The sequence below is a fragment of the Gopherus evgoodei genome, chromosome 6 (genome assembly GCF_007399415.2).
Source record: "Gopherus evgoodei ecotype Sinaloan lineage chromosome 6, rGopEvg1_v1.p, whole genome shotgun sequence".
Taxonomy (NCBI): Eukaryota; Metazoa; Chordata; order Testudines; family Testudinidae; genus Gopherus; species Gopherus evgoodei.
The window spans coordinates 136,005,867-136,029,171 of NC_044327.1; the positions used below are offsets into that span (position 1 = coordinate 136,005,867).

The following is a 23,305-nucleotide window of genomic DNA, read 5'->3' on the forward strand; positions in this document are numbered from 1 at the left end:
TGCCGGTCATTATTAGTATAGCAGCCAAAGGGGTGCTGGGCACTTCCCAGAGGGAACAGGGCACCCAGACCCCTTCCCCATGGAGCTTTCACCAAAACTCCAAGCAGCCCCCGCGGGTGAGGTGTCTAGCAGTAGGGGGATGGGCTGGGGAGGTTTGTTCTCCACGGCTTTGTCCAGTCTGGTGATAACACCGAGCGATGGGCTTCCCCATTCCCAGAGGGTTCCCCAGCTTGGCCCAGCCTGTGCCAGGAATTTTCCCTGACAATCACGCTGCGTTTCCCCTGTCACCCCCCAGCTGGCTAACCCCTCTCCTGTTCCGTTCAGTTCTGCTGTTCACCCCCAGCCCCCATCTGGCCAACCCCTCCCCTGCCCCATTCAGTTCCCCTGTCACACATCAGCCCCCGTCTGGCTAACCCCTCCCCTGCCCTGTTCAGTTCCCGCATCACCCCCCATCCGGCTTACCCCTCCCCTGCCCCAATCAGTTCCCCTGTTCCCCCTCAGCCTCCAGCTGGCTAACCCCTCCCCTGCCCCGTTCAGTTCCCCCTCGGCCCCCATCCAGCTAACTCCTCCCCTGCCCTGTTCAGTTCTCCCTCAGCTCCCATCTGGCTAACCCCATTCCCCTGCCCCATTCAATTCCCCCATCTCCCCTCGTCCCCCGTCTAGCTAACCCCTCTCTTGCAGGGAGTATCAGATCATTGTATCTGCGATGCAGAATGGCAGCGAAGCAGACACCTGCCGCTCACCAGGTCTGCAGCCATTCAACTCCAGCCTGGAACGCGACGTGTACCTGGCTGCCGTGCTCCCCGCGCACAACCTCACAGGCCCAACTGACTTCGTGCTGGGCAATGGGGCCCGTCACTACGGGTACTACAATGCTCCCCTCCGTCCCCACAGGAACTACACGGCCTTCGTCCGCGTCGTCAGCCGCTGGAAGCAGGTAGCTCTCGATTCCCCTGGCACGCTGACCGCTCCCCTGGGCTTCGTCTCCTCCCAGGCCAGGAGCCGCTTCGCTCAGGGCAGCCCATGCTGCAGTGGGCAGGCTGGAAGGTGGCAGCCAAGGGCTGGGGTATCAGACATGGGGAGGACCTGGCTGCCCACCCCATGCCCGTCTCCAAGCAGTGCGGCGGGATGGCCCCTGTGGGTGGGATACTGCTCCCACCCCTTTGCACCGTGGAGGCTGGGAACGGCCTGTTGGCCACATCTGGTCCATCCTTCGCCCATCCCCCAAGCTCCACTGGGCCCTTTTGTTAGGATTTGTCCAGCCCAAAGCTAACTCCTGAGATGGGGCTTTCATCACTTGCCCTTGGGAGCCCATCCACAGCCTGAGACAGTGCGGGGAGTGTGGTCTAATGGTTAGAGCAAGAGGCTGGCAGCCAGGACTCCTGGGTTCTCTTTCAGGCCATGCTGATGGTTTGCTGGTGTGGTCTGGGCAAAGCTGAAGTAATAGAATTTATTTTCTCTAATTTAAGCTAAACTTTAGGATTTTAGGGCACCCATCCCGGTAATATTCAGGTGCAAAGTCACTGAGCCCAGCTCTGCCTTGGTTTCCCCATCTGTAAAGTCAGGACAATATCTTACAGGGAGATGATTAAGGCTGTCAATTAATCGCCACTAACTCACACGATTAACTCAAAAAATTAATCAGGATTAAAAAATTTAATCACAATTGCAGTTTTAATCGCACTGTTAAACAATAGAATACTAATTGAAAGTTATTAAATAGTTTTGGATGTTTTTCTACATTTTCAAATATTGATTTCAATTACAACACAGAATACAAAATGTACAGTGATCACTTTATATTGTTGTTTTTTATTAGAAATATTTGCACTGTAAAAATGATAAACAAAAGAAATAGTATTTTTCAGTTCACCTCATATAAGTACCGTAGTGCAATCTCTTTATCATGAAAATGCAACTTACAAATGTAGATTTTTTTTTTTTGTTACATAACTGGACTCAAAAACAATGTAAAATTTTAGAACCAGAAAGTCCACTCAGTCCTACTTCTTGTTCAGCCAGTTGCTAAGACAAATAAGTTTGTTTATATTTATGGGAAATAATGCTGCCTGCTTCTTATTTATAATGTCACCTGAACGTGAGAACAGGCATTCGTTTGGCACTTTTGTAGCTGGCATTGCAAGATATTTACTTGCCAGACATGCTAAACACTTGTATGCCCTGCATGCTTCGGCCACCATTCCAGGAGACATGCTTCCTTGCTGATGATGCTTGTTTTAAAAAAACATACGTTAACTACATTTGTGACTGAACTCTTTGAGGGAGAATTGTATGTCTCCGGCTCTTTTTCCCGCACTCTGCCATATATTTCATGTTATAGCAGTCTCGGATGATGGCCCAGCATATGTTGTTCATTTTAAGAACAAGCAGCAAGGAGTCCTGTGGCACCTTATAGACTAACAGATGTATTGGAGCATGAGCTTTCGTGGGTGAATACCCACTTCATCGGATGCAGTTTTAAGAACAATTTCACTGCAAATTTGACAAAACACAAAGAAGGTACCAATGTGAGACTTCTAAAGATAGCTACAGCACTCGACCCAAAGTCTTAAAAAAGCAACACTCTGACGTGGAAACTACAGAACCCGAACCACCAAAAAGGAAAATCAACCTTCTGCTGGTGGCATCTGACTCAGATAATGAAAATGAACATGTGTCAGTCCGCACTGCTTTGGATTGTTATCAAGCAGAACCTGTCATCAGCATGACTCATGTCCTCTGGAATGGTGGCTGAAGGGATACATGACTATTTAGCGCATCTGGCACATAAATATCTTGCGATGCCAGCTGCAACAATGCCATGCAAATGCCTGTTCTCACTTTCAGGTGACATTGTGGACAGGAAGCAGGCAGCGTTATCTCCTGTAAATGTAAACAAACTTGTTTGTCTGAGCAATTGGCTGAACAAGAAGTAGGTCTGAGTAGACTTGCAGGATCTAGAGTTTTACATTGTTTGTTTTGGTTTTGAATGCAGGTTTTTTGTACATAATTCTACATTTGTAAGTTTAACTTTCATGATAAAGAGATTGCTCTACAGTACTTATATGAGGTGAATTGAAAAATACCATTTTTTTAATGTGCAATTATTTGTACTAAAAATAAATAAATATAAAGTGAGCGCTTTGTATTCTGTGTTATAATTGAAATTAATGTATTTGAAAATGTAGAAAACATCAAAAAATATTTAAATAAATGGTATTCTGTTATTGTTTAACAGCACAATTAATGGCTTGACAGCCGTAGAAGTGATGTTTGTGAAGCACGCAGCGATCCGTGCCTGGAGCCCTTATCTCAGGGATTGCAAGGCATTGATAGAAATGTCTGTTTCGGACTCATCCCTCTCTGTCTTTTCCATAGATGGAGAAATCCAGCTGTGTGCGCTATGACTTCTCCGTTGGTAAGCAGCCTGTTGTGGCTTGGCTTTGACCCAGTGCCAGGGAGAAATCCCCTCCATCTCCTTCCTTTTATTGGGAACTGTCCTTTACTGCAGAGTAGAACTAGCTTGGACCCCGACAAATGGGCTCTGCCATGCTGAGGCAGGCGGCCCACCCCCGAACCTGGCAGACGAGGTCAGCGCCCCAGGGGTGGGTAGAGCCAGCCCCATCATGGCACTTAGCCTGGGCACCCAGTACTGTGGAAATCACCTGGAACCCGAGGGCCACTTGGCTGGGCACAAAGGGGCAGATTGCAGCCCCCCCTCGCCTCGAACAGGGAGCTGCTGCCCGCAGGGACCAGCAGTCCCAGCATGCTGTGCTCAGGCTTGGTCTGATGGTCATACCACAGAGACCACCCGTCCCAGCACTGGCTTCAGCCTGGCTATGTGGTCCAAGGTGACGCATTGCATGCTGGGTTGCATGGTGCTGAGTCACATGGTGCTGGGCAGTCCAGCAGATGGGGGCTGCACCGGCACCCAGATTGAGCTGGGTTTAGGCCCAGTTCTGCCAAGGACCGTCTGTGTGACCTCGGGCAAATCACTTCACTTCTCTCCCTCTCCCTGTCGTCGTCCTTGTCTATTCCAGTGCAAGCATTTCAGGGCAGGGGCTGCCTCCCTGCATGTGTGCATGCAGCACCCAGTGTAGCGGGGCCCGGAGCCTGGCTGGGGCCTCTGGGCATCACTGTGAAATGACATGGACCCAGTCTCAAAGGCCTGAGAGTGGCCGTACGGGTCACACTTGGGGTCCCTGCCATAGCCAGTGTCTGTCCTGGGCACCTAGCTACGCTCTGTGCCTGGCTGAAGCCCATGGCAGTGGTGCACTGTGCATGCCGTGGGTCTTCCAGGGACCTGCAAGATGCAGACTGGCTCAGTGACTAGGCAGGAGTCTGCCACATGCCCACTGGTTCTGGTTCTGTTGCTTGCAGGAGAGGCCCAGACTCCCCAACCTGGGGGCCTGGTGCTAGCTGTGGCGGTGCCGGTGCTGGTGCTGCTGGCCGCAGGGGCCCTGCTGCTGTGGTTCGTGCTTGCCAGGTCAGTGTGACTTAGTGGGCCCCAGGGGTCCCGTCCTGCACCGGCTCCTGCTCGGCTCCTCTGGCTGTATGGCTGGTAATGCCAGGTGGCGAATCCCACGGGGTGTGACGGGCAGCGCCTGGGGTAGCGTGTCCCTGAGTCCCTCGACCCTGTCGCTTGGTGGAAAGCTGCTAAGGGGTGTCGGGCTCAGGCTGTTTCTTTTCACGTAGCCCATGGCTGAGCCAGACACACCTGCTGGTGGTGCCCCATGTCGTTGGCCTGATAACAGGCCTTGATGTGCCTGAGGACAGAGCACCTGGCACTGCGGGCTGGGCAGTGGGACAGAGCCTCTGATATTGAATAAACTCCAGCTCCAGGCCAGCCACAGACGGAAGTGACTGAGTCCCCGGTGTCCCTGACCCATCAGTGACCTCCCCACGGCGTGGGAAACCCAGTGGGGGTGGCAGCAACCCACTTCCTAGGGCCAGAGTTTAATTTGTAATGAAAGCAGTGCCAGGGCTCAAGCAACTTTTTTTAGTTTCATAACTGATGGGGCAAACCCGGAGGTGCCGGGGCTCAGCCCTGTCTGGCCCGGAGGTGCCGGGGCTATGAACTGCCAGGCCCAGGGATGCCGGGGCTCAGCTCTTCCACGTGTTTTGCGGAGCTGGGCATGAACAAGGCTGCCAGTTGGGCTGCAGGGCTGCGAGCTGATTGCTTTCAGCAGCACCAGAGCAACTGTAATTCACAAAGTACAGCCCCTCCCTGGGCGCGGCTCCCCAGCGGCCTGGCCTGCCCAGCGCGCCCCTGCCTGGGCAGCAGAGCCACAGCCACCCGAAGGCCCAGGCAACTCTGGGGAGCTGGCCTAGTCCCATACCCTGCACAGCGCGGGCCTGGGTGTTGTGTATTTGGTTGTCATGGTAATAGAATCTTGTGTTGCTATGGCAACTGAGTCGGATTATTAGGGGATAGTCCAGCCTGTTTGGGTGGCTGTTGGTTAGTTCTGTGTGTGGCAAGAAACAGCTGCTCCAAGGTTTACAGCTCTGTGTCTCCAGTGATTTCTTCCTAAACTGCTGCCCCAAGGGTATAACAAGGTGGCGACGAGGATGGGATCCCTGTGCTGTCCCAGCAGCAGAAGGAGGTAGAAGTTAAGGTACAAAAACAAACAAACAAATCTGTTTGCTGGTGGAGGGGGGTGAGAACTGGCTTGTTTGCTCTGACTGTGCAAACTGAAGCTAAAACCATGGCTACACTTACAGGGCCGCTGGATCCTTTTGAGGAGACTATAGTGCAGTGGCCTGTGTATACAGAGCGTTTGGAGCTTTTTGTTATTGCAAATGACATTACAGAAGACAAGAAGGTGCCAATATTCTTAAGTGTTGTAGAGGCTAAAACCTGCTCCCTGCTACGCAGCTTACTACACCCTGTTAAGCAAGAGACTAAATCTTACAGTGACATTGTGGAAATCTTGGGGTCCCATTTTTCTCCAGAACCACTGGTAATTGCTGAAAGATATCGGCTCCACAAAAAAGACCAGAAAGAAGATGAAACAGTTGTACAATTTGTAGCAACTCTGAGAGAGCTTGCAGAACACTGTGAATTTAAGACGTTAAATGATGCCCTGCGTGACAGGTTAGTGTGTGGCCTGCCCAGTGAAGCTATACGGAAGCGCCAATCGACAGAGGCTCAGCTTACCTTACAGAAGGCTGTTGATATTGCTGTCTCCATGGAACTGGCTACAAAGGAAGCACAATCCATTGGTGCATCCCCTAGGGTGCATAAGGTGTCACAAGAACCTACCCACAAAACTGTGGGGAATCAGGAATGTTACTGTTGTGGTAAGCCGGGTCACCCTGCATCAGAATGCTGGTGTAAGGACCTGGTGTGTCAACACTGGGGCAAAAAGGGACACATTGAGTGTGCCTGTAAACAAAAGAAAAAGAAGCCTATGGTCTGGCCAACCAAAAAAGGAAATCTGCATACCCTCGAGCAGACCCAGGATGACCAAGGAGATGCCTCCTCACAAGAAGAAGAGCCATTCCACGTTTTGTCTTTGGCTGTGGGCTCACATGTATACTGAGTAACCCCGTTGTTGGACGGCAAACCTATACGCATGGAACTGGACACCGGAGCAGCCGTCTCACTGGTCTCCGAGACTGTGTATTTAAAAAAAGCTACAGCATCTTCCTCTTAAAGCAACAAAAACAGTGCTGAAGACATACATGGGAGAAGCTGTGCCCATGTTGAGTACTACTGGTGTTAAGGTGGAGCTCAGTGGACAGGCTGCTAAAACCACTTCACGAACTCCTTGGGCAGAACAAGGCCTGGAAGTGGACTGAAGCCTGTGATGTTGCATTTAACAAAGCTAAGGAAGCATTGCTAAATTCTGAAGTTCTGACACACTTTGATCCATCCTTACTTCTACAGTTGGCCTGCGATGCGTCCCCTTATGGAGTGGGAGCAGTCGTGTCACACATTATACCTTCGGGAGAAGAGAGAGCTATTGCTTTTGCTTCACGTACTCTAAGCAAAGTGGAAACTAAATATGCCCAAATCGAACGTGAGGCATTAGGAATTGTTTTCAGAATTCGGAAGTTTCATCAGTGCCTGTTTGGATGGAAGTTTACTCTTCTCACAAACCATTGACCCCGACTTCAATTTTTGTACCCCACACAGGCATTCCTCCACTAGCCGCTAGTCATATGCAACGGTGGGCATTGTTGCTTTCCGTGCACACACATGAAATCAAATATTGGAAATCCACTCTGCATGGCAATGCGGATGGTCTCTCAAGGCTGTCTTTGCCAGTTAACCATTGAGATATTGCCCGGAAGGAAATCTTTTACTTTGAACAGGTAGAGAATACACCCATCACTGCTACTCAGATAAAGAAGGCAACTCGAGATGACCCAGTATTGTCCTAAGTTATGGACCTGGTGATCCATGCAACATGTCAACAAACCTCTCTGGTCTGACCCGACCTTGTTACCTACATGTCTGGGAGGACGGAGTTATCGGTCCAATCTGGTTGTTTGTTGTGGGGGAGACGTGTCATTATTCCACCACCACTGAGATCGCAGATGTTAGAACAGCTCCATTCCGGTCACTGTGGAATAGTGCGCATGAAGGAAATTGCATGAAGCTATTTTTGGTGGCCTGGATTGGACAGTGCTATTGAAGAGAAGGCAAAAGCTTGTATGTCATGTCAGGGTGTGAGGAATGCACCCCAGTGGGCACCCCTACACCCATGGGACTGGCCTGAAAACCCATGGCAACGTATTCACTTTGACTTTGCTGGCCCCCTTGAAGGAAACATGTTCTTGGTGGTGGTAGATGCCCATTCTGAATGGCCAGAAGTCTCTATAATGCAGTCCACTACTGCAGAGAGTACTGTCCAAAAACTATGGGGACTCTTTAGTCGTTTTGGTCTCCCAGAACAACTTGTGAGCGACAACGGACTGCAGTTCATCTCTCAGGAGTTTCAAAATTTTATGAAGGCAAATGGGATACACCACATCACTTCAGCACCATATCCTCCATCTACCAATGGATTAGCTGAAAGATTTGTGCAGACAATGAAACAAGCTTTGAAATTGGCAAGGGGACTATTATCCATTCAAAAGCGTCTGGACACCTTCTTATTATCCTACAGAAACACACCTCATGCTACCACCCAGGCATCCCCGGCCTTTCTAATGATGGGACGACAGCTGCGCACTTGCTTTGATCTGCTGAAACCTTCTGAACCCTGACAAACTGTGCAACGTCAGCAGCAATATCAAATCGTGCACCCAGGCGTGCACCCAGAGCAAAAGACCGAACCTTTAGGCTGGGACACCCAGTTTTGGCTCGGAATTATACTTCTGGAGCTAAATAGATCCCTGCCACTGTCATCGCTCAAACAGGACCTGTTTCCTACACAGTCCGGACTGCAGAGGATCTCACCTGGCGGCAACATGTAGGTCAGCTGCTGCCAGGTCATACCAGTCCTCAGGACACATCTTCATCTGAGTTGCCTGACTTCACCACCTCCAGCGAGACACCGAATCGAGAGTCACCTGTTCCTGACTTTTCTCCTCCATTACTGCCAGCGTCAGAGATACCCCTCTGCCTGGCACAAGCTGATACCCCACCCTCGTCACCACGTTGTTATATCCTTGGGGGCAGCAGTTTTAGGAAGAAATCACTGGAGACAGAGAGCTGTAAACCTTGGAGCAGCCATTTCTTGCTACACACAGAACTAACCAACAGCCAGACAAACTGGCTGGGCTATCCCCTAATAATCTAACTCAGTTGCCAGAGCAACACAAGATTCTATTACCACGACAACCAGATACACAACACTGGGGGTGAGGCTTGGGCACTGGGGGCCAGGCTCTGAGCAAGGCAGAGCGCTGCATGCTGGGGGCTGAGGTGTCTCTCCCTGGACGGGCCAGGCTGTTCAAAGCCATTGACATCAGGGCTGTTACATGGGCTGCCTTTGGCCTGCAAGCCCCAGGAGAAGCCACGGCCAGCTGGGGGCATTCCCGGGGCGTCGGGGGACATGCTCTCCGCCGCTCATCCTGGGTCTCACCTTGCTAATCTGCAGGAAGAAGCCGAACGACGCAAATGACCACAAGAGCAATGGGACAATCCCCCTGAAGAGGAACCGAGGAGGTGTGGGTGGAGCGAGGCCAATCCTGGCCCTGTCTGGATGTGCTGGCATCTCAGTGCACAGTCCGAGGGCTGCTAATGCCTTCCCTGGGACTGGGGACTGGCTGGTGGGGGAGGGTGATGCTCTTACAGAGGCTGGGGGGCCCTGGCTGGAAGGGAATGGTCCTGCCCTCCCTGGGACCAGGGCCTGCACTGGTCAGTGGGGGGAGGCACACCTGCACAGGGACAGGGGGCCCTGGCTGGCCGGGGGTGCTGACAGCCTCCCAGGGATTGGGGGGCCCTGGCTGGCGGGGGGTGCTGACACCCTCCCAGGGATTGGGGGGCCCTGGCTGGCGGGGAGTGACACCCTCACAGGGACTGGGGGCCCTGGCCGTCAGGGTTGGTGACGCCAGCCCAGTCTGAATGGCAGAGCTCCAGCGCCTTGCAGCCAGGCCCCAGGGACGGGCTAACCCCTGCTTTCCGGATCCCAGCAGGTGCAAGCAGGCTGCGCACGGAGATCCCGGTGGCTGAACTGCTGGAGTCTCTGAAGCGGTTTAAGAGAGCGGAAATGGAGGAGGAGGAGGGAGCAGAGGACGACGCAAATCCCGAACGGCCCCCAGCGGGGCGCAATGCGGAGTACCAGGTCGGTGCCAGAACTCACTGCACATTCCAGTCTCACTATGCTGCAGCAGAGCTGTACGGCACGTCTACATGGGGAAATGCTCTGATTCCAGAGTGGCCACTGTGTTAGACCTGCAGCGGGGGCCTGTTTACGGGACGGGGAGCAGGCAGTGCTGGTATATAATACTTTACGTACTTTTTATTGCTTACAAAATAAACCTTCCATACTTTACATTTATACCCCAAGCATTCTACCCCCGAGTTCGTAGTTAAAGTTCCGATGGTTAGTTGAGGTTTATTTTAATTACAAGGTGCGGGGAGTTCACAAGTACTGCACTGTATTTAAACTGGGTTTTGGATTAATAAACGACTTTAAATTGCCAATGTGTGAAGCCTTCATTTACAATTTACTTTGTGATGTCATTAGTTTTTGTTTTTGTTGTTAACACGTAATGCATGTACTTATGTTGAGCATACTTCATTTACGCTGGGCCTTAATAGACTATAACACATTAATGGATATATATATACACATGTCCCAGCAACATGGGGCGCTGTTCCAGACTAGCTGGAGCTATACAGCTATAGCGCTTGACCCTATTCTGGAATGACTCCGCCGTGTAGACAAGCCTCTACCAGCCATGCTAGCTGAGCTGTGCTGGCCGCCTGTGTCATGCTCTGGCCCCAGTGCCCTGGCGGGTGTGGTTCCCTCAGGCTGGCCCCTGTGCTGATAGGGCTGGCAACTGGGCATCTCTTACCTAAGTCCCTTCTTCTCTTCCCCTGCAGAAACTGAGGCACAGAGAGGCTATGGGACTTGCTGTCACGGAGTCCCTGGGCGATGCTCTGGACCCAATCCCCACAAAGTCAGTCAGGACTTTGGGGAGCCTCCTCTCCCTTGGAGTAGACTTGTTCGGGGCAAGAAGCTCACACGGGTTCACCTTCTGGGTCTCTCCTTGGAGCATTCAGCATCCTCTGCCCCTCCGTGCGCTTCCCACAGCGAGCCCACCCCAGCAGGGTCCTGGGGAAGCCACAGTGTCCTGCCCCCCACTTCGCAGTCAAACGTGACTTTTAGCCAGCCAGTAACACAGAGGTTTATTCGATGACAGGAACAGGGTCTAAAACAGAGCTTGTAGGTACAGAGAACCGGACCCCTCGGCCGGGTCCATGCTGGGGGGGCAGTGAGCCAGACCCCCACATCTGCCCTCACTCCTCTTCCCCAGCCAGCTCCAGACTGAAACCCCCTCCTCCCTGCTCAGTTGCTTTCCCGGGCCCGGAGGTCACCTGATCTCTGTCTCCCACACCTTTAGCATCCCCTTGGAGAGGGGAAGGGCCTGGCCATTAGTTGCCAGGTGACAGAGGGTCGGCCAGGAACTGAGGCCCCCCCACAGTATTCAGAGGAAACATTAAGAACAGCCCCACTTCATCACAACGGTGAAGCTGGGCCTGGTGCTGCTAGGGGCCCTGGCTCCGGGCTGTGGCCTGGCCATGTCTGTCTGTCTGTCTGTCTGTCTGCAGCATGGGCAGGAGCCTGCCCCTCGACTGGGCTTGTCTGGTCAGTGATTGGCCCCCCTTTGTCTTTCAGACGATCACTGCCGTGTGGTGCTGCAGTCCGCCAGCCCGGGAGCTGATTACATCAATGCCAGCTACGTCGATGTAGGTACCCAGGCAGCGACGGCCGCACTGCTGCTGCTCTATGCGGGGAAAGGGGGCAGGGGAGGTTCTGGGGCACCCGGGGCAGCCCCAGCTTCCTGGCACCACAGGAAGAAACCCTCCATGCTCTGAGCACAGCCGCCCTCCCTCAGCCCTGCTCCAGTCACATGGGTACTGGGCAGCGGCTGCACACAGGGCCCTCCAGGGTGCACCGGAGCTGGGCAGTGTCTCTCACAGAGAGTGACCCTGTAGCAAGGGGGAAAAATGGAGATTTTTTTTCCCCAGGGGATGGGGGGGACGGTATAACTCCATATGTAAGACAAGGCCCCTGCTGTTGGGACCGCCAGTCACTCTGCTTGCACACTCTGGAGACATTTCCCCCTGAGGATGCCAGATACGGCAGGATCTGGAGAATCTCCTGCTCTGCCTCAGCACCTGCGTCCGAGGGGCCCCGGAGCAGTGATCTCCTTATCAAAGTGAAGTGCAGGTGGGCCCAGAGAGCCGTGGGCAGCTCCCAGCGGGCGGAGGGCTTGGCTACCGGGGGGGGGGCGGTGCGTGGGAACTGGTCTTGCCCTGTAACCCAGGCACAGCCCAGCCCAGCCCAGGGCTGGCCCTGGGTATTTCATCTCATACTCTTGATTTGCTAAGTGTTGAGATCATGTGACTAACGCCATTGCTGTCTCTCCCCCGCCTCCCCCCGCCCCCAGAGCTACAGGAGCCCCTGCTTCTTCATCGCTGCTCAGGGTGAGTGCTCCCGACTGGGGACAATGGCGGAAAGGGGGGCAGGTGTTGCTTAGTCCAGTGTGTGGCACTTTCTGGGCCAGGGCAGTCAGTCCAGACGTTCTCAAGACGTGTGGAGCTGGCACACGGCTGCCAGCCAGCCTAGTCCAGAGCCTATTGTCAGGGACTCTAACCCAGACGGCAAAGTTCGTTGTCTGACCGCGAGAGAGACAGGCAACACCAGCAAGGTCCGATCAAAAACTCTTTATTGACAAGTGCACGCATCAACAGAGAGCAGCTCGTCTCCAGAGAGAACCAGCCCGCCCTTTACATTTTAGTATAAGCCTATATAGACAGTTTCGTCGCGTTATAAATTATTTACTAGAGCAACCCACCCCCTTTTTTTAACAACTAGAAACTAGACACCTTTAGTATACATGCATGCCTAAAGTTAGAAATGTAGGGGAGTTAAAAACAAACAAAGAACAAAACCAGGGTGTGAAAACAAGGAGGCTGGGAAACTAGGGCTCTTATCAGTTCTTCGAAGGAGCTGCCCGAACACAGCACATCTGGTACTATGCCAGGAATGCACCTTTTCTCTTATCTCACTTTTTCCCAGCGCTTGTAAAACATGCTGCTGCTTCTCAGTGTTTTCCACTCAGGAATTACCCACAAACCTCTGTTAGCCTGACTTTGGTCAGGTTGGCATACCTGGTTTTGTCTGCTATATTTTTATTCAGGCCTAACTCTATCTAGCCTGGGCTCCTACCTCTTGCAGTGGACAATGCCCGGGGCCAGTAATGCAGTGGCCAGCCAGAGGAGACATCTCTTCCTAACCTGCTTCCAGTGGGGCTGGGTCATGTCCAAGGCAGCAGGTGTTAGACCCTGCTATGGCGTTATTCCCTCGGAGGCAATGCTGGCGGTTCTCACCCTCCACACTGCACTGAGCCCGGGCTGACTGCCGCTGTCAGTGATACCTTGTAGCCGTGAGTTCCACAGGCTCATCACCTCTCGTGCACAAAAAGGGCTTCCTCTGACTGGTTTCAAACATGCAGCCGCTCACTTCCAGGGGCCATGGCCCTGCTCCTGGGTTCTGAGACGGGGTGAGTAGGGGCCTCTGTATGAGCCCCTCTATCCCAGTCATGGTCTGCTCAGCAAGGTGACCAGGCATCAGCAGCTACAGCATCGCAGCCGGAGGAGTTTGGAGGAGAGGGAGGGTGATGCACTAAGCAACAGAGACTGAACCGCTCCTGCCCTGACCGTGCGGCCAGAGCCCTGATCCCTTCTAACAGCAGACAGGCGCACAGATTAGCGCAGACAGGCGCAGACGCACCTAGACAGGCTCAGACAGGCGTGCAGACAGGCGCACAGATAGGCGCAGACGCACGTAGACAGGCGTGCAGACAGGCGTGCAGACAGGCTCAGCACCTAGACAGGCTCAGACAGGCGTGCAGACAGGTGCAGCACCTAGACAGGCTCAGACAGGCGTGCAGACGGGCGCACAGATTAGCGCAGACAGGCGCAGACACACGTAGACAGGCACAGACAGGCTCAGACAGGCACACACTGGCGCACAGCCAGGTGCAAAGATAGACGTGTAGACAGGCGCAGACAGGCACAGATACGTGCAGACATGTGCAGCACCTAGACAGGCTCAGACAGGCGTGCAGAGTAGCGCAGACAGGCGCAGACACACATAGACAGGCACAGACAGGCACACACTGGCGCACAGCCAGGTGCCAAGATAGACGTGTAGACAGGCGCGGACAGGCGTGCAGACAGGCGCAGGCTAATCCTACGTGCCCAGGGGCTCACAGGGCTAATCAGTGAGAGTGCTGGGAGCTTCCCCCTCCAGATGCCACCTCGTGCAGCCCCTGGCTCTGTGCAGTGCCCGGGTCCGGGTCTCCAGGCTCCTGTGCTGATAGGAGACACCCCAGCATGAGGCCCCCTGGCCCATGGGATTGGCCTGGCATTGAGCTCCGAGCCAAATCACGTGCTACTGCAGAGACGGTGCTTTCCGCTTTGGTCACTGGACTGTGGGAGACAGCTCAGAGCAGCACGTACCTTGACACTCCCCGTTCCTGCCCCGGTGCCTGGCTCATCCTAACCCCTGCCCTGCTTGTGCCCAGCCCCCACACTGGGCCATAGTCAGGGCCCTGCACCCCCGGCTTCCTGCGATTCACCATGACTCTCAGCCAGCCAGTAAAGCGGAAGGTTTATTTAGACGCCAGGAACACAGTCCCAGACAGGTCTTGCAGGCACAGACAACAGGATCCTCCCCATTAGGTCCATCTTGGGGTTCCAGGAGCACCACAGCCCCCTTGGGGGGTCAGAGCCCTGTCTCTCCTTCCCTCCATTCCTCAGCCAGCTCCTGAAACCCTCTCACTCTCCAGCGTTTGTCCAGCTTCCCGGGCAGAGGTGTAACCAGGCCTCTAAGCCCTTCCTGGGTTCTCACGTTACATGCTCAGGTCTCCTCCCTCCAGCCAGTCTCCCATCCCCCAGCGCAGATTGTCCTCCCAGGCCAACACCCCCCACTCAGCATTCACAGCCCACAGTAAGAACAGGCCCGGTTCGTCACACCTGGCACCTCTGACCTCAGGCCCTGCGCTCTCTGGGCTGCTGTGCATTGCTCTGAGCTGGAGTCCTCAGGGGACAGGCCATGGGCAGTGTGACTGGGCTTCCTGGTCCGTTAGCACGGCAGCTTCCAGGGTAGGCGGTGGCGCATCCCCTCAGTCCCTCCCTGAGCCCTAGGACGGGTACTGACGTGCTATGTTCCTCTGCCCAGGCCCGCTGCCTGGCACCGTGGTGGATTTCTGGCAGATGATCTGGCAGGAGAAGACCTTGGCCATTGTGATGTTAACGGGCTTGGTGGAGCAGAACAAGGTAGACAACCCAGCTTCCTTTGGGGCCCAGGTCCTCAAACAGCCCTGCCCCTCCCAGCCGGGGTCCACGCTCAGCTGGGGCCTCAGCCAGCCCAGCCAGGCCACTGGCTTTCCCTGGTGCATAGCTGTCCCCATGCGGGAGGGGAAGGCCAGCCCAAGGTGAGACGTGCTCCAGGAGTGAACCCTGTCCTGGGGCATCAAGGGGGAGCTGAGCAGAGACATGAGAGGCGGAGAGTCCTACACAGACCAGCAACAGAGGGGAGGCTAAGGGACTGGTGCCCTGAGAGGATCCCAGGTTCTGGGCGGAGAGCTGGAGCCAGGGTGGAGAAAGACAGTGCCTCCGGCTGGGCAGCTGCGGGGAGAGGGGAAGAAATTCCAGACCAACTTCCCAACGCCAGCGCGTCTGCCTGCCAGTCAGGGGCCAGCGATCCTTGGGCCTGGCATGGGGTGATCCCTGCGCCCGTGGATGGGAAGGGGACGGGGCCATTCCCCTCCCCACTCTCTGCACGGCGGGGAGCTGTGAGGAGGCTGGCCTGCACGCTGGGCAGAGCATGGCGAGGAGCTGTGAGGGGGCTGGCCTGCATGCCGGGCGGAGCACGACGGGACTGCAGCCGTGTGCAGTGGAGAGAGCACCGGTAACACCATGGTGATGCCAGACATTTCCCATGGCCAGTGTCCTGGGCAGGGCCAGGCCAGGGCAGGCCCCACAAGCCCAGCCCCAGAGGCCAGGCCAGGGTCGTTTCCTGCCAGGGGCTCCCCTCCCCCTCCCCAGCACAGCCCTAGCGGCGGGTGGGGGGTGCAGAGTGTGGGTTTGTCAATGCTCAGGGGTCGCCCGCTGTTAACAGACCAAGTGTGAGCAGTACTGGCCGGAGGACAAGCAGGTGTACGGGGACTTCACGGTGACACTCAGCAACACCTGGACAACCACGGGCCTGGTCACACGCACCTTCTGCCTGCAGAGGGTAAGGTGGGGGGCGGGGGCCAGAGCCTCCTTGGGCTTCACCCAGAGCCTGTCAGCCCTGCCCCTCCAGGGCCCCAGGGACTCCCCAGAGCTGTGGAGTGGGGTGGCGATGCGGGGAGGTGGGGCAGTGGGTTGGGAGTGCCCTCTGCAGTCCATGATATACTCACAAGCAAACCTAACCAAGAGCAGCTGTTGCAGCATGTGTAAACTCAGTGTTGGGGCGCGGGTGTTTTGCGGGGCGCAGGCATTTCCCAGGGCGCGGGCGTTTCCATGGGTGTGGGCGTTTCCCGAGGCCCAGCAGCTGGCTGGGAGGAGCTGCTGACCCGTCACTCGCCTGGGGACCCTGCCCCCCCCAATGCAGGACATGCCCTGTGTTGCTGTTGTGCCCAGGAGATGCAGGCAGGCCCCCTGGAGAATACCACCCTGCGCGTTAGCCCATCCGGGAGTCAGCTCCAGCCACTGCCCTGTCTCTAGCATGTGCAGACGGGAGAGCTGCTTGTGGGCAGATCCCAAAGGTGAGCACGCAGGCCCCTGCAGCCCCGCTGGGCAGGTGAGGCTGTCTCAGCCCGTGCAGTGTGGCTGGGCCCTGGTGGCTCTAGATCAAACAGCCTGTGTAGCATAGCCTGGCTGGGCCCTTAAACTGGCCTGCACCTGCCAGCCAGCCCCACTCCATCACCCCAGCCATCCTGGTGTAGGGACTCTCCTGCAGCTCCATGTGTGGCGAACTGGGAATGTTCTTAATGTTTTCTCTGAATACTGTGTTGGTGCCTCAGTGTCCCCTGTGCAGTTCTTAAGTATCTAGGTGGTGGGATAAGGGTGTGTGATTGCTGCAGAGCACAGGGCCAGTGCACCTAAATGCCTGGCACTCTGTCTCCTAGCAACTGATGGCCTGGGCCCCTCCTCTGCAAAGGTGCCAACTGAAGGTGTTGGAGACAAAGGGATCAGGTGACCTCCTGGCCTGGGAAAGGAACTGAGCAGAGAGGAGGGGCTGGGGGGGTTGTTAGTCTGGAACTGGCTGGGGACGAGGAGTGAAGTGCAGACTTGGGGGTCTGGCTCACTGCCCCCCAGAATGGACCTGGCCGAGGGTCCCATTTGCTGTACCTACAAGCTCTGTTTTAGACCCTGTTCCTGTCATCAAATAAACCTCTGTTCTACTGGCTGGCTGAGAGTCATGTCTGACTGCGAAGTGGGGGTGCAGGACCCTGTGGCTTCCCCAGGACCCCGCTGGAGTGGGCTCGTTGTGGAAAGCTCACGGAGGGGCAGAGGATGCTGAATGCTCCAAGGAGAGACCCAGGAGGTGAAGCCGTGTGAGCTTCCTGCTGTGAACAAGTCTGCTCTAAGGGAGAGGAGGCTCCCCAAAGTCCTGACTGGCTTTGTGGGGAGCAGTTCCAGAGCATTGCCCGGGGACTCCGTGACACCATGTTCTCAGGGCACTGGGGCTCCTGGGAGCCTAGCCACAGGGGTTGCTGGTTGTCACGGATTCCCCGAGGGATGCTCTGGAACTGCTCCCCACAAAGCCAGGCCAGACTTTGGGGAGCCTCTTCTCCCTCAGAGCAGACTGTCTGCAGGGCAAGAAGCTCACACGGCTTCACCTCCTGGGTCTCTCCTTGGAGCATTCAGCATCCTCTGCCCCTCCATGCGCTTCCCACAGCGAGCCTGCCCAGGCGGGGTCCTGGTGAAGCCAGAGGGTCCTGCCCCCCCACTTTGCAGTCAGACGTGACTCTCAGCCAGCCAGTAACACAGAGGTTTATTCGATGACAGGAACAGGGTCTAAAACAGAGCTTGTAGGTACAGCAAATGGGCCCTCGGCTGGGTCCATTCTGGGGGGCAGTGAACCAGACCCCCACGTCTGCTTTCAGCCAGCTCCAGACTAACAACCCCTTCCAGCCCCTCCTCTCGGCTCTGTTCCTTTCCCGGGCCACGAGGTCACCTGATCCCTTTGTCTCCAACACCTTCAGCTGGCACCTTTGCAGGGGAGGGGCCCAGGCCATCAGTTGCCAGGAGACAGAGTGCCAGGCATTTAGGTGCACTGCCCTTTGCTCTGCCAGATACTTAAGAACCGAGGCACCAACACAGTATTCAAAGAAAACATTAGGAACATTCCTAGTTGGTCACACTGGTGCTGGAGGGAGTTCTGAGTGCTGAGATCCCCTGCTCAAGTCCCCCACATCTCCTGTCTGCCCTCTCCTCAGGTCGGTTCTCCTCTCCCGAGACACATACAGCAGTTTCACTACCTGCTGTGGCCAGACCACGGGGTCCCCAGCAACGCAGCCCGGCTCCTGCAGCTGGTGGAGATGGTGAATGAGAGGGTGTCGGAGGTGCCTGCCGGCCCCGTGCTCGTGCACTGCAGGTACTGGGCAGAAAGGGCTTGGGGTGGGGGACAGGCCCAGGGCCCAGCGAGCACCTCATTCCCTTCCCATGTCCCAGTGCAGGGATCGGCCGCACAGGCACCTTCATTGCCCTGGACATCCTCCTGAAGATGGCGCGGGCCGAGGGCAGCGTGGATGTTTTCCACTGTGTGCAGAGGCTGCGGGAGCAGCGGGTCAGCATGGTGCAGACAAAGGTGAGGAGCTGATCTGGGTTCCCAGGGTAGCCGCTGGGGCTGCCTGAGCAGGAGGTTGTTGCCCACCCGGCCCGTAGTGCCCAATTCAAAGGGCAGGTACTTTCAGAGTACCACCCTCCAGCTGCTGACCTCAGGTCCTGGGGTGAGGCTGGTTACTCCCCTCCCAAGGGACTCTCCACATGTATTTGGCCCTGCAAGGCCAGCCCAGCCATGTGGCAAGTGGCCCAGCTGCAGGGAGCCAGCACTGAAGCTGCCCAGAGACTAGATTTTGGGATGCTGTCTCTGAGGGGAGGTCTGAGTCCCGCGGGTGCTGGCAGAACCCCCATGCTGGGATCTGAGAGCATCCTGGACAGGTCCCCGGCTCCCACAGGCACTGCTGGGATGGGAACCCTCATACATGTGCCTGCAGGGAACTGCTCACCAGGCTGAGGCTAGAGGGGCCTGCACCCAGGGCAGGATCCTGGGGGATTGTCTCCTTCCTCTGGAGGATGAGCATGTCCCACGGGTCACAGGGGGCTCGGCTCTGCTGGAGGGGGGGTGGCTGCGGATGGGGCTCCCCCCCAGGAGAAATGTGCCAGAAGTCTGTTCCATTGGCACGAGAGCGCCTGGTGTAGGGCTGGGTCTCCAGCCTGCCCTCAGGGTGCAGTTGATGGCACATGGTATCTGGGCTCCCCCCAGCACTTGGCATCACCTTCTGGCCCCGTGCGCTGGCCCCCTGCTGCGGGCTGGGCTCTGGGCCGATGCCTGTGTTCCCTTCCCCAGGAGCAGTACATCTTCCTCTACGAGGCGCTGCTGGAGGGGCTGCTGTGCGGGAACACCGGGGTCCTGGTGGACAGCATCGCCAGCCACGTCAGTTGCCTGCGCCAGCCTGACACCCAGTCGCAGAGCAACGGGTTCTCGCGGGAGTTCAAGGTACCTGTGGGTGGAACTACGGGGCTGGCCCAGGGGCTGGGACTCTCCTTCTCCCCTGAGCCAGGAAACCAGGGGGCTGGGAGCCAGGCCGTAGGACCGTGTCAGGTGCTCCGTTTCATCTGGGAGCAGCGTTTCCCAGGCAGTGGTGACATGTCAGGTGCTCAATGTGGTCTGGGAGCAGCGTTTTCCAGGCCGCGGTGACTTGTCAGGTCCTCCGTGTCTGGGAGCACCGTTTCTCAGAACGTGGCGATGTGTCAGGAACTCGGTGTTGTGTGGGAGCACCGTTTCCCAGGCCGTGGGAATGTGTCAGGTGCTCAGTTTCATCTGGGAGCAGCATTTCCCGGGACGTGAGGCCGTGTCAGGTTCTCTGTGTTGTCTGGGAGCACCGTTTCCTGAGCTGTGGGGATCTGCCAGATGCTCCGTGTCATCTGTGAGCAACCTTTCTCAGGACGTGATGACGTGTCAGGTACTTGGTGTCGTCTGGGAGCAGCGATTCCCAGGACATGGGGATGTGTCAGGTGCTCGGCGTCATCTGAGAGCAATGTTTTCCAGGACATGGTGACGTATCTGGTACTCAGTGTTGTCTGGGAGCAGCGTTTCCCAGGCCATGGGGATGTGTCAGGTTGTCGGTGTCACCTGGGAACAGCGCTTTCCAGACTGTGGGGACGTGTCAGGTGCTCGGTGTCGTCTGGGAGCAGCGTTTTCCAGGCTGTGGGGACGTCTAAGGTGCTCGGTGTCGTTGGGGAGCACCGTTTCCCAGGCCGTGGGGACGTGCCTGGTACTCTGTGTTGTCTGGGAACAGCGTTTCCCAGGCTGTTGGGATGTGTCGTGTCATGTCCTCCGTGTCGTCTGGGAGCAGCGTTTCTCGGGATGTGGGCATGTGTCAGGTGCTCCATTTCATCTGGGAGCAGCGTTTCCCAGGCTGTTGGGATGTTTCATGCACTCGGTGTCGTCTGGGAGCAGCGTTTCTCAGGACGTGGTGACGTATCAGGAACTCAGTGTTGTCTCGGAGCAGCTTTTCCCAGGCTGTCGAGATGTGTCAGGTCCTCCTTGTTGTCCGGGAGAAGCGTTTCCCAGACTGTGGGGTCATTTCAGGTGGTCAGTGTCGCCTGGGAGCAGTGTTTTCCAGTCTGTGGGGACGTCTAATGTGCTCGGTGTTGTCGGGGAGTAGCGTTACCCAGGCCGTGGTGATGTGTCAGGTCCTCCGTGTCGTCTCGGAGCAGTGTTTCTCTGGATGTGGTGACGTGTAAGATGCTCCGTGTCATCTGGGAGCACCGTTTCCCAGGCCGTGGGGGCGTGTCAGGTACTCCGTGTCATCTGGGAGCACCGTTTCCCAGGCCGTGGGGGCGTGTCAGGTACTCCGTGTCATCTGGGAGCACCGTTTCCCAGGCCGTGGGGGCGTGTCAGGTACTCCGTGTTGTTTGAGAGCAACGTTTGCCAGGCTGTGGGAACGTGTCATGTGCTTCGTTTCATCTGGGAGCAGCGTTTCCTGAGCTGTGGGGACGTGTCAGGTGCTCGGTGTTGCCTGGGAGCAGTATTTTCCAGGCTGTGTGGACGTCTAAGGTGCTCAGTGACATCTGAGAGCAACGTTTTCCAGGTCGTGGTGACATGTCAGGTATTCGGTTTTGTCTGGGAGCAGCGTTTCCCAGGCTGTGGGGACATGTCAGGTGGTCAGTGTTGTCTGGGAGCCCCGTTTCTTGGGAGGTGAGGCCGTGTCAGGTTCACTGTGTCATCTGGGAGCACTGTTTCTTGGGCTGTGGGGATGTGTCAGATGCTCCATGTCATCTGTGAGCATCATTTGTCAGGACATTGTGACGTGTCAGGTACTCGGTGTCATCTGGGAGCAGCGTTTTTCAGACTGTGGGGACATGTCAGGTGGTCAGTGTCATCTGGGAGCAGCGTTTTTCAGGCTGTAGTGACGTGTCAGGTCCTCTGTGTCGTCTGGGAGCAGCGTTTCTCAGGATGTGGGTATGTGTCAGGTATTCAGTGTTGTCTGGGAACAGCTTTTCCCGGGCCATGGGGACATGTTAGGTGGTCGTTATCGCCTGGGAGCAGCATTTTCCAGACTGTGGGGACGTGTCAAGTGATCGGTTTCATCTGGGAGCAGCGTTTTCCGGTTCGTGGGAACATATCAGGTTGTCCAAGTCATCTGGGAGCAGCGTTTCTCAGGATGTGGTGACATGTCAGGTACTCGGTGTCGTCTGGGAGAAGCGTTTCCCAGACTGTGGGGTCATTTCAGGTGGTCAGTGTCGTCTGGAATCAGTGTTTCTCAGGCTGTGGGGATGTCTAAGGTGCTCGGTGTTGTCAGGGAGTAGTGTCACGGAGTGTGGGGGAGTCCGGTCCTGCACCCCTCTTCCTGGGACTAACAGTGACTCTCAGCCAGCCAGTAAAACAGAAGGTTTATTGGACAACAGGAATGAAGGATACAGCAGAGATTGTAGGCACAACCAGAACCCCTAAATCAAGTCCTTCTGGGGTTCAGGAAGCTTAGTCCCCAGCTAGGGAGTCCCCGAATTCCAACCACTCTGCCCAAAACCAAAACTGAACTCACCCCACTCCCTCCAGCCGGCCTCTTCCTTTGTCCAGCTTCCCAGGCAAAGGTGCTGACACCCCTCTCCCCTACCTAGCTCAGGTTACAGGCTGAGCACCTGTCCCTCACCTAAAGTTACCCCCTGCTCTCCCGTCCCCCACACAGACAGTTCCTACTCCATCACAAGTAGCATTTCCCAGGCTGTGGGGATGTGTCAGGTACTCGGTGTCATGTGGGAGCAGCCTTTCCCAGGCTGTGTGGATGTCAAAGGTGCTCGGTGTCGTCTGAGAGCAACATTGGCCAGGCTGTGGGGACGTGTCATGTTCTTCATTTCATCTGGGAGCAGCATTTCCCGAGCCGTGGGGACGTGTCAGGTGGTCAGTGTCTCCTGGGAGCAGCATTTTCCAGGCTGTGGGGACATGTCTGGTACTCGGTGTTGTCGGGGAGCAACGTTTCCCAGGACGTGGTGATGTGTCAGGTCCTCTTTGTCATGTGGGAGCAGCGTTTCCCAGGCTGTGTGGACGTCAAAGGTGCTCAGTGTCATCTGAGAGCAACGTTTGCCAGGTCGTGGTGACGTGTCATGTGCTCCGTTTCATCTGGAAGCAGCGTTTCCCGGCCATGGGGACGTGTCAGGTGGTCGTTGCCTGGGAGCAGCGTTTCTCAGGACGTGGTGACGTGTCCGGTACTCGGTGTCGTCTGGGAGCACCATTTCCTGGCCCGTGGGGACGTGTCAGGTCCTCCATTTCATGTGGGAGCAGCATTTCCCAGGCTGTGTGGATGTCTGAGGTGCTCGGTGTCATCTGAGAGCAACGTTTTCCAGGTTGTGATGACGTATCAGGTACTTGGTGTCGTCTGGGAGCACCATTTCCCAGGCTGTGGGTACGTGCCTGGTACTCAGTGTTGTCTGGGAGCAGCATTTTCCAGGCCGTGGTGATCTGTCAGGTCCTCCGTATCGTCTGGGAGCAGCGTTTCTCAGGAGGTGGATACGTTTCAGGTGCTCCGTATCGTCTGGGAGCAGCGTTTCTCAGGAGGTGGATACGTTTCAGGTACTTGGTGACGTCTGGGAGCAGCATTTCCCAGGCAGTGGGGACATCTAAGGTGCTCGGTGTTGTCGAGGAGCTGCGTTTTCCAGGGTGTGGTGACGTGTCACGTCCTCTGTGTCATCTCGGAGCAGCGTTTCTCAGGATGTGGTGTGGTGTAAGGTGCTCGGTGTCATCTGGGAGAAACGTTTCCCAGGCTGTGGGAATGTGTCAGGTACTCGGTGTCATATCGGAGCAGCGTGTCCCGGGCCGTTGGAGACGTGTCAGGAGATGGGTGTCGCATGGGAGCAGCGTTTTCCAGACTGTGCATACGTGTCAGGTGCTCCATTTCA

At 56.0% G+C, this 23,305-nt stretch overlaps 1 protein-coding gene across 4 annotated transcripts in view; it reads left to right on the top strand.

The window, feature by feature from the left end:
• The window catches only part of LOC115653541 (receptor-type tyrosine-protein phosphatase U-like), a 114,939-nt gene that overhangs the window by 74,846 nt on the left and 16,788 nt on the right, over positions 1–23,305 (top strand). The window contains exons 14-22 of one of the 4 annotated variants that reach the window (XM_030566932.1): positions 682–937; positions 3,379–3,418; positions 4,381–4,486; positions 9,051–9,118; positions 9,589–9,737; positions 11,298–11,368; positions 12,073–12,109; positions 14,871–14,968; positions 15,813–15,895. In XM_030566932.1, coding sequence (XP_030422792.1) covers positions 682–937; positions 3,379–3,418; positions 4,381–4,486; positions 9,051–9,118; positions 9,589–9,737; positions 11,298–11,368; positions 12,073–12,109; positions 14,871–14,909 — 766 coding nt within the window. In that variant the 3' untranslated portion in view covers positions 14,910–14,968; positions 15,813–15,895. Of the gene's footprint in view, positions 1–681; positions 938–3,378; positions 3,419–4,380; positions 4,487–9,050; positions 9,121–9,585; positions 9,738–11,297; positions 11,369–12,072; positions 12,110–14,870; positions 14,969–15,812; positions 15,930–18,120; positions 18,279–18,355; positions 18,492–19,253; positions 19,404–23,305 lie in introns of those variants that run through there. The other 3 variants (XM_030566936.1, XM_030566934.1, XM_030566935.1) reach the window with 3 other exon arrangements.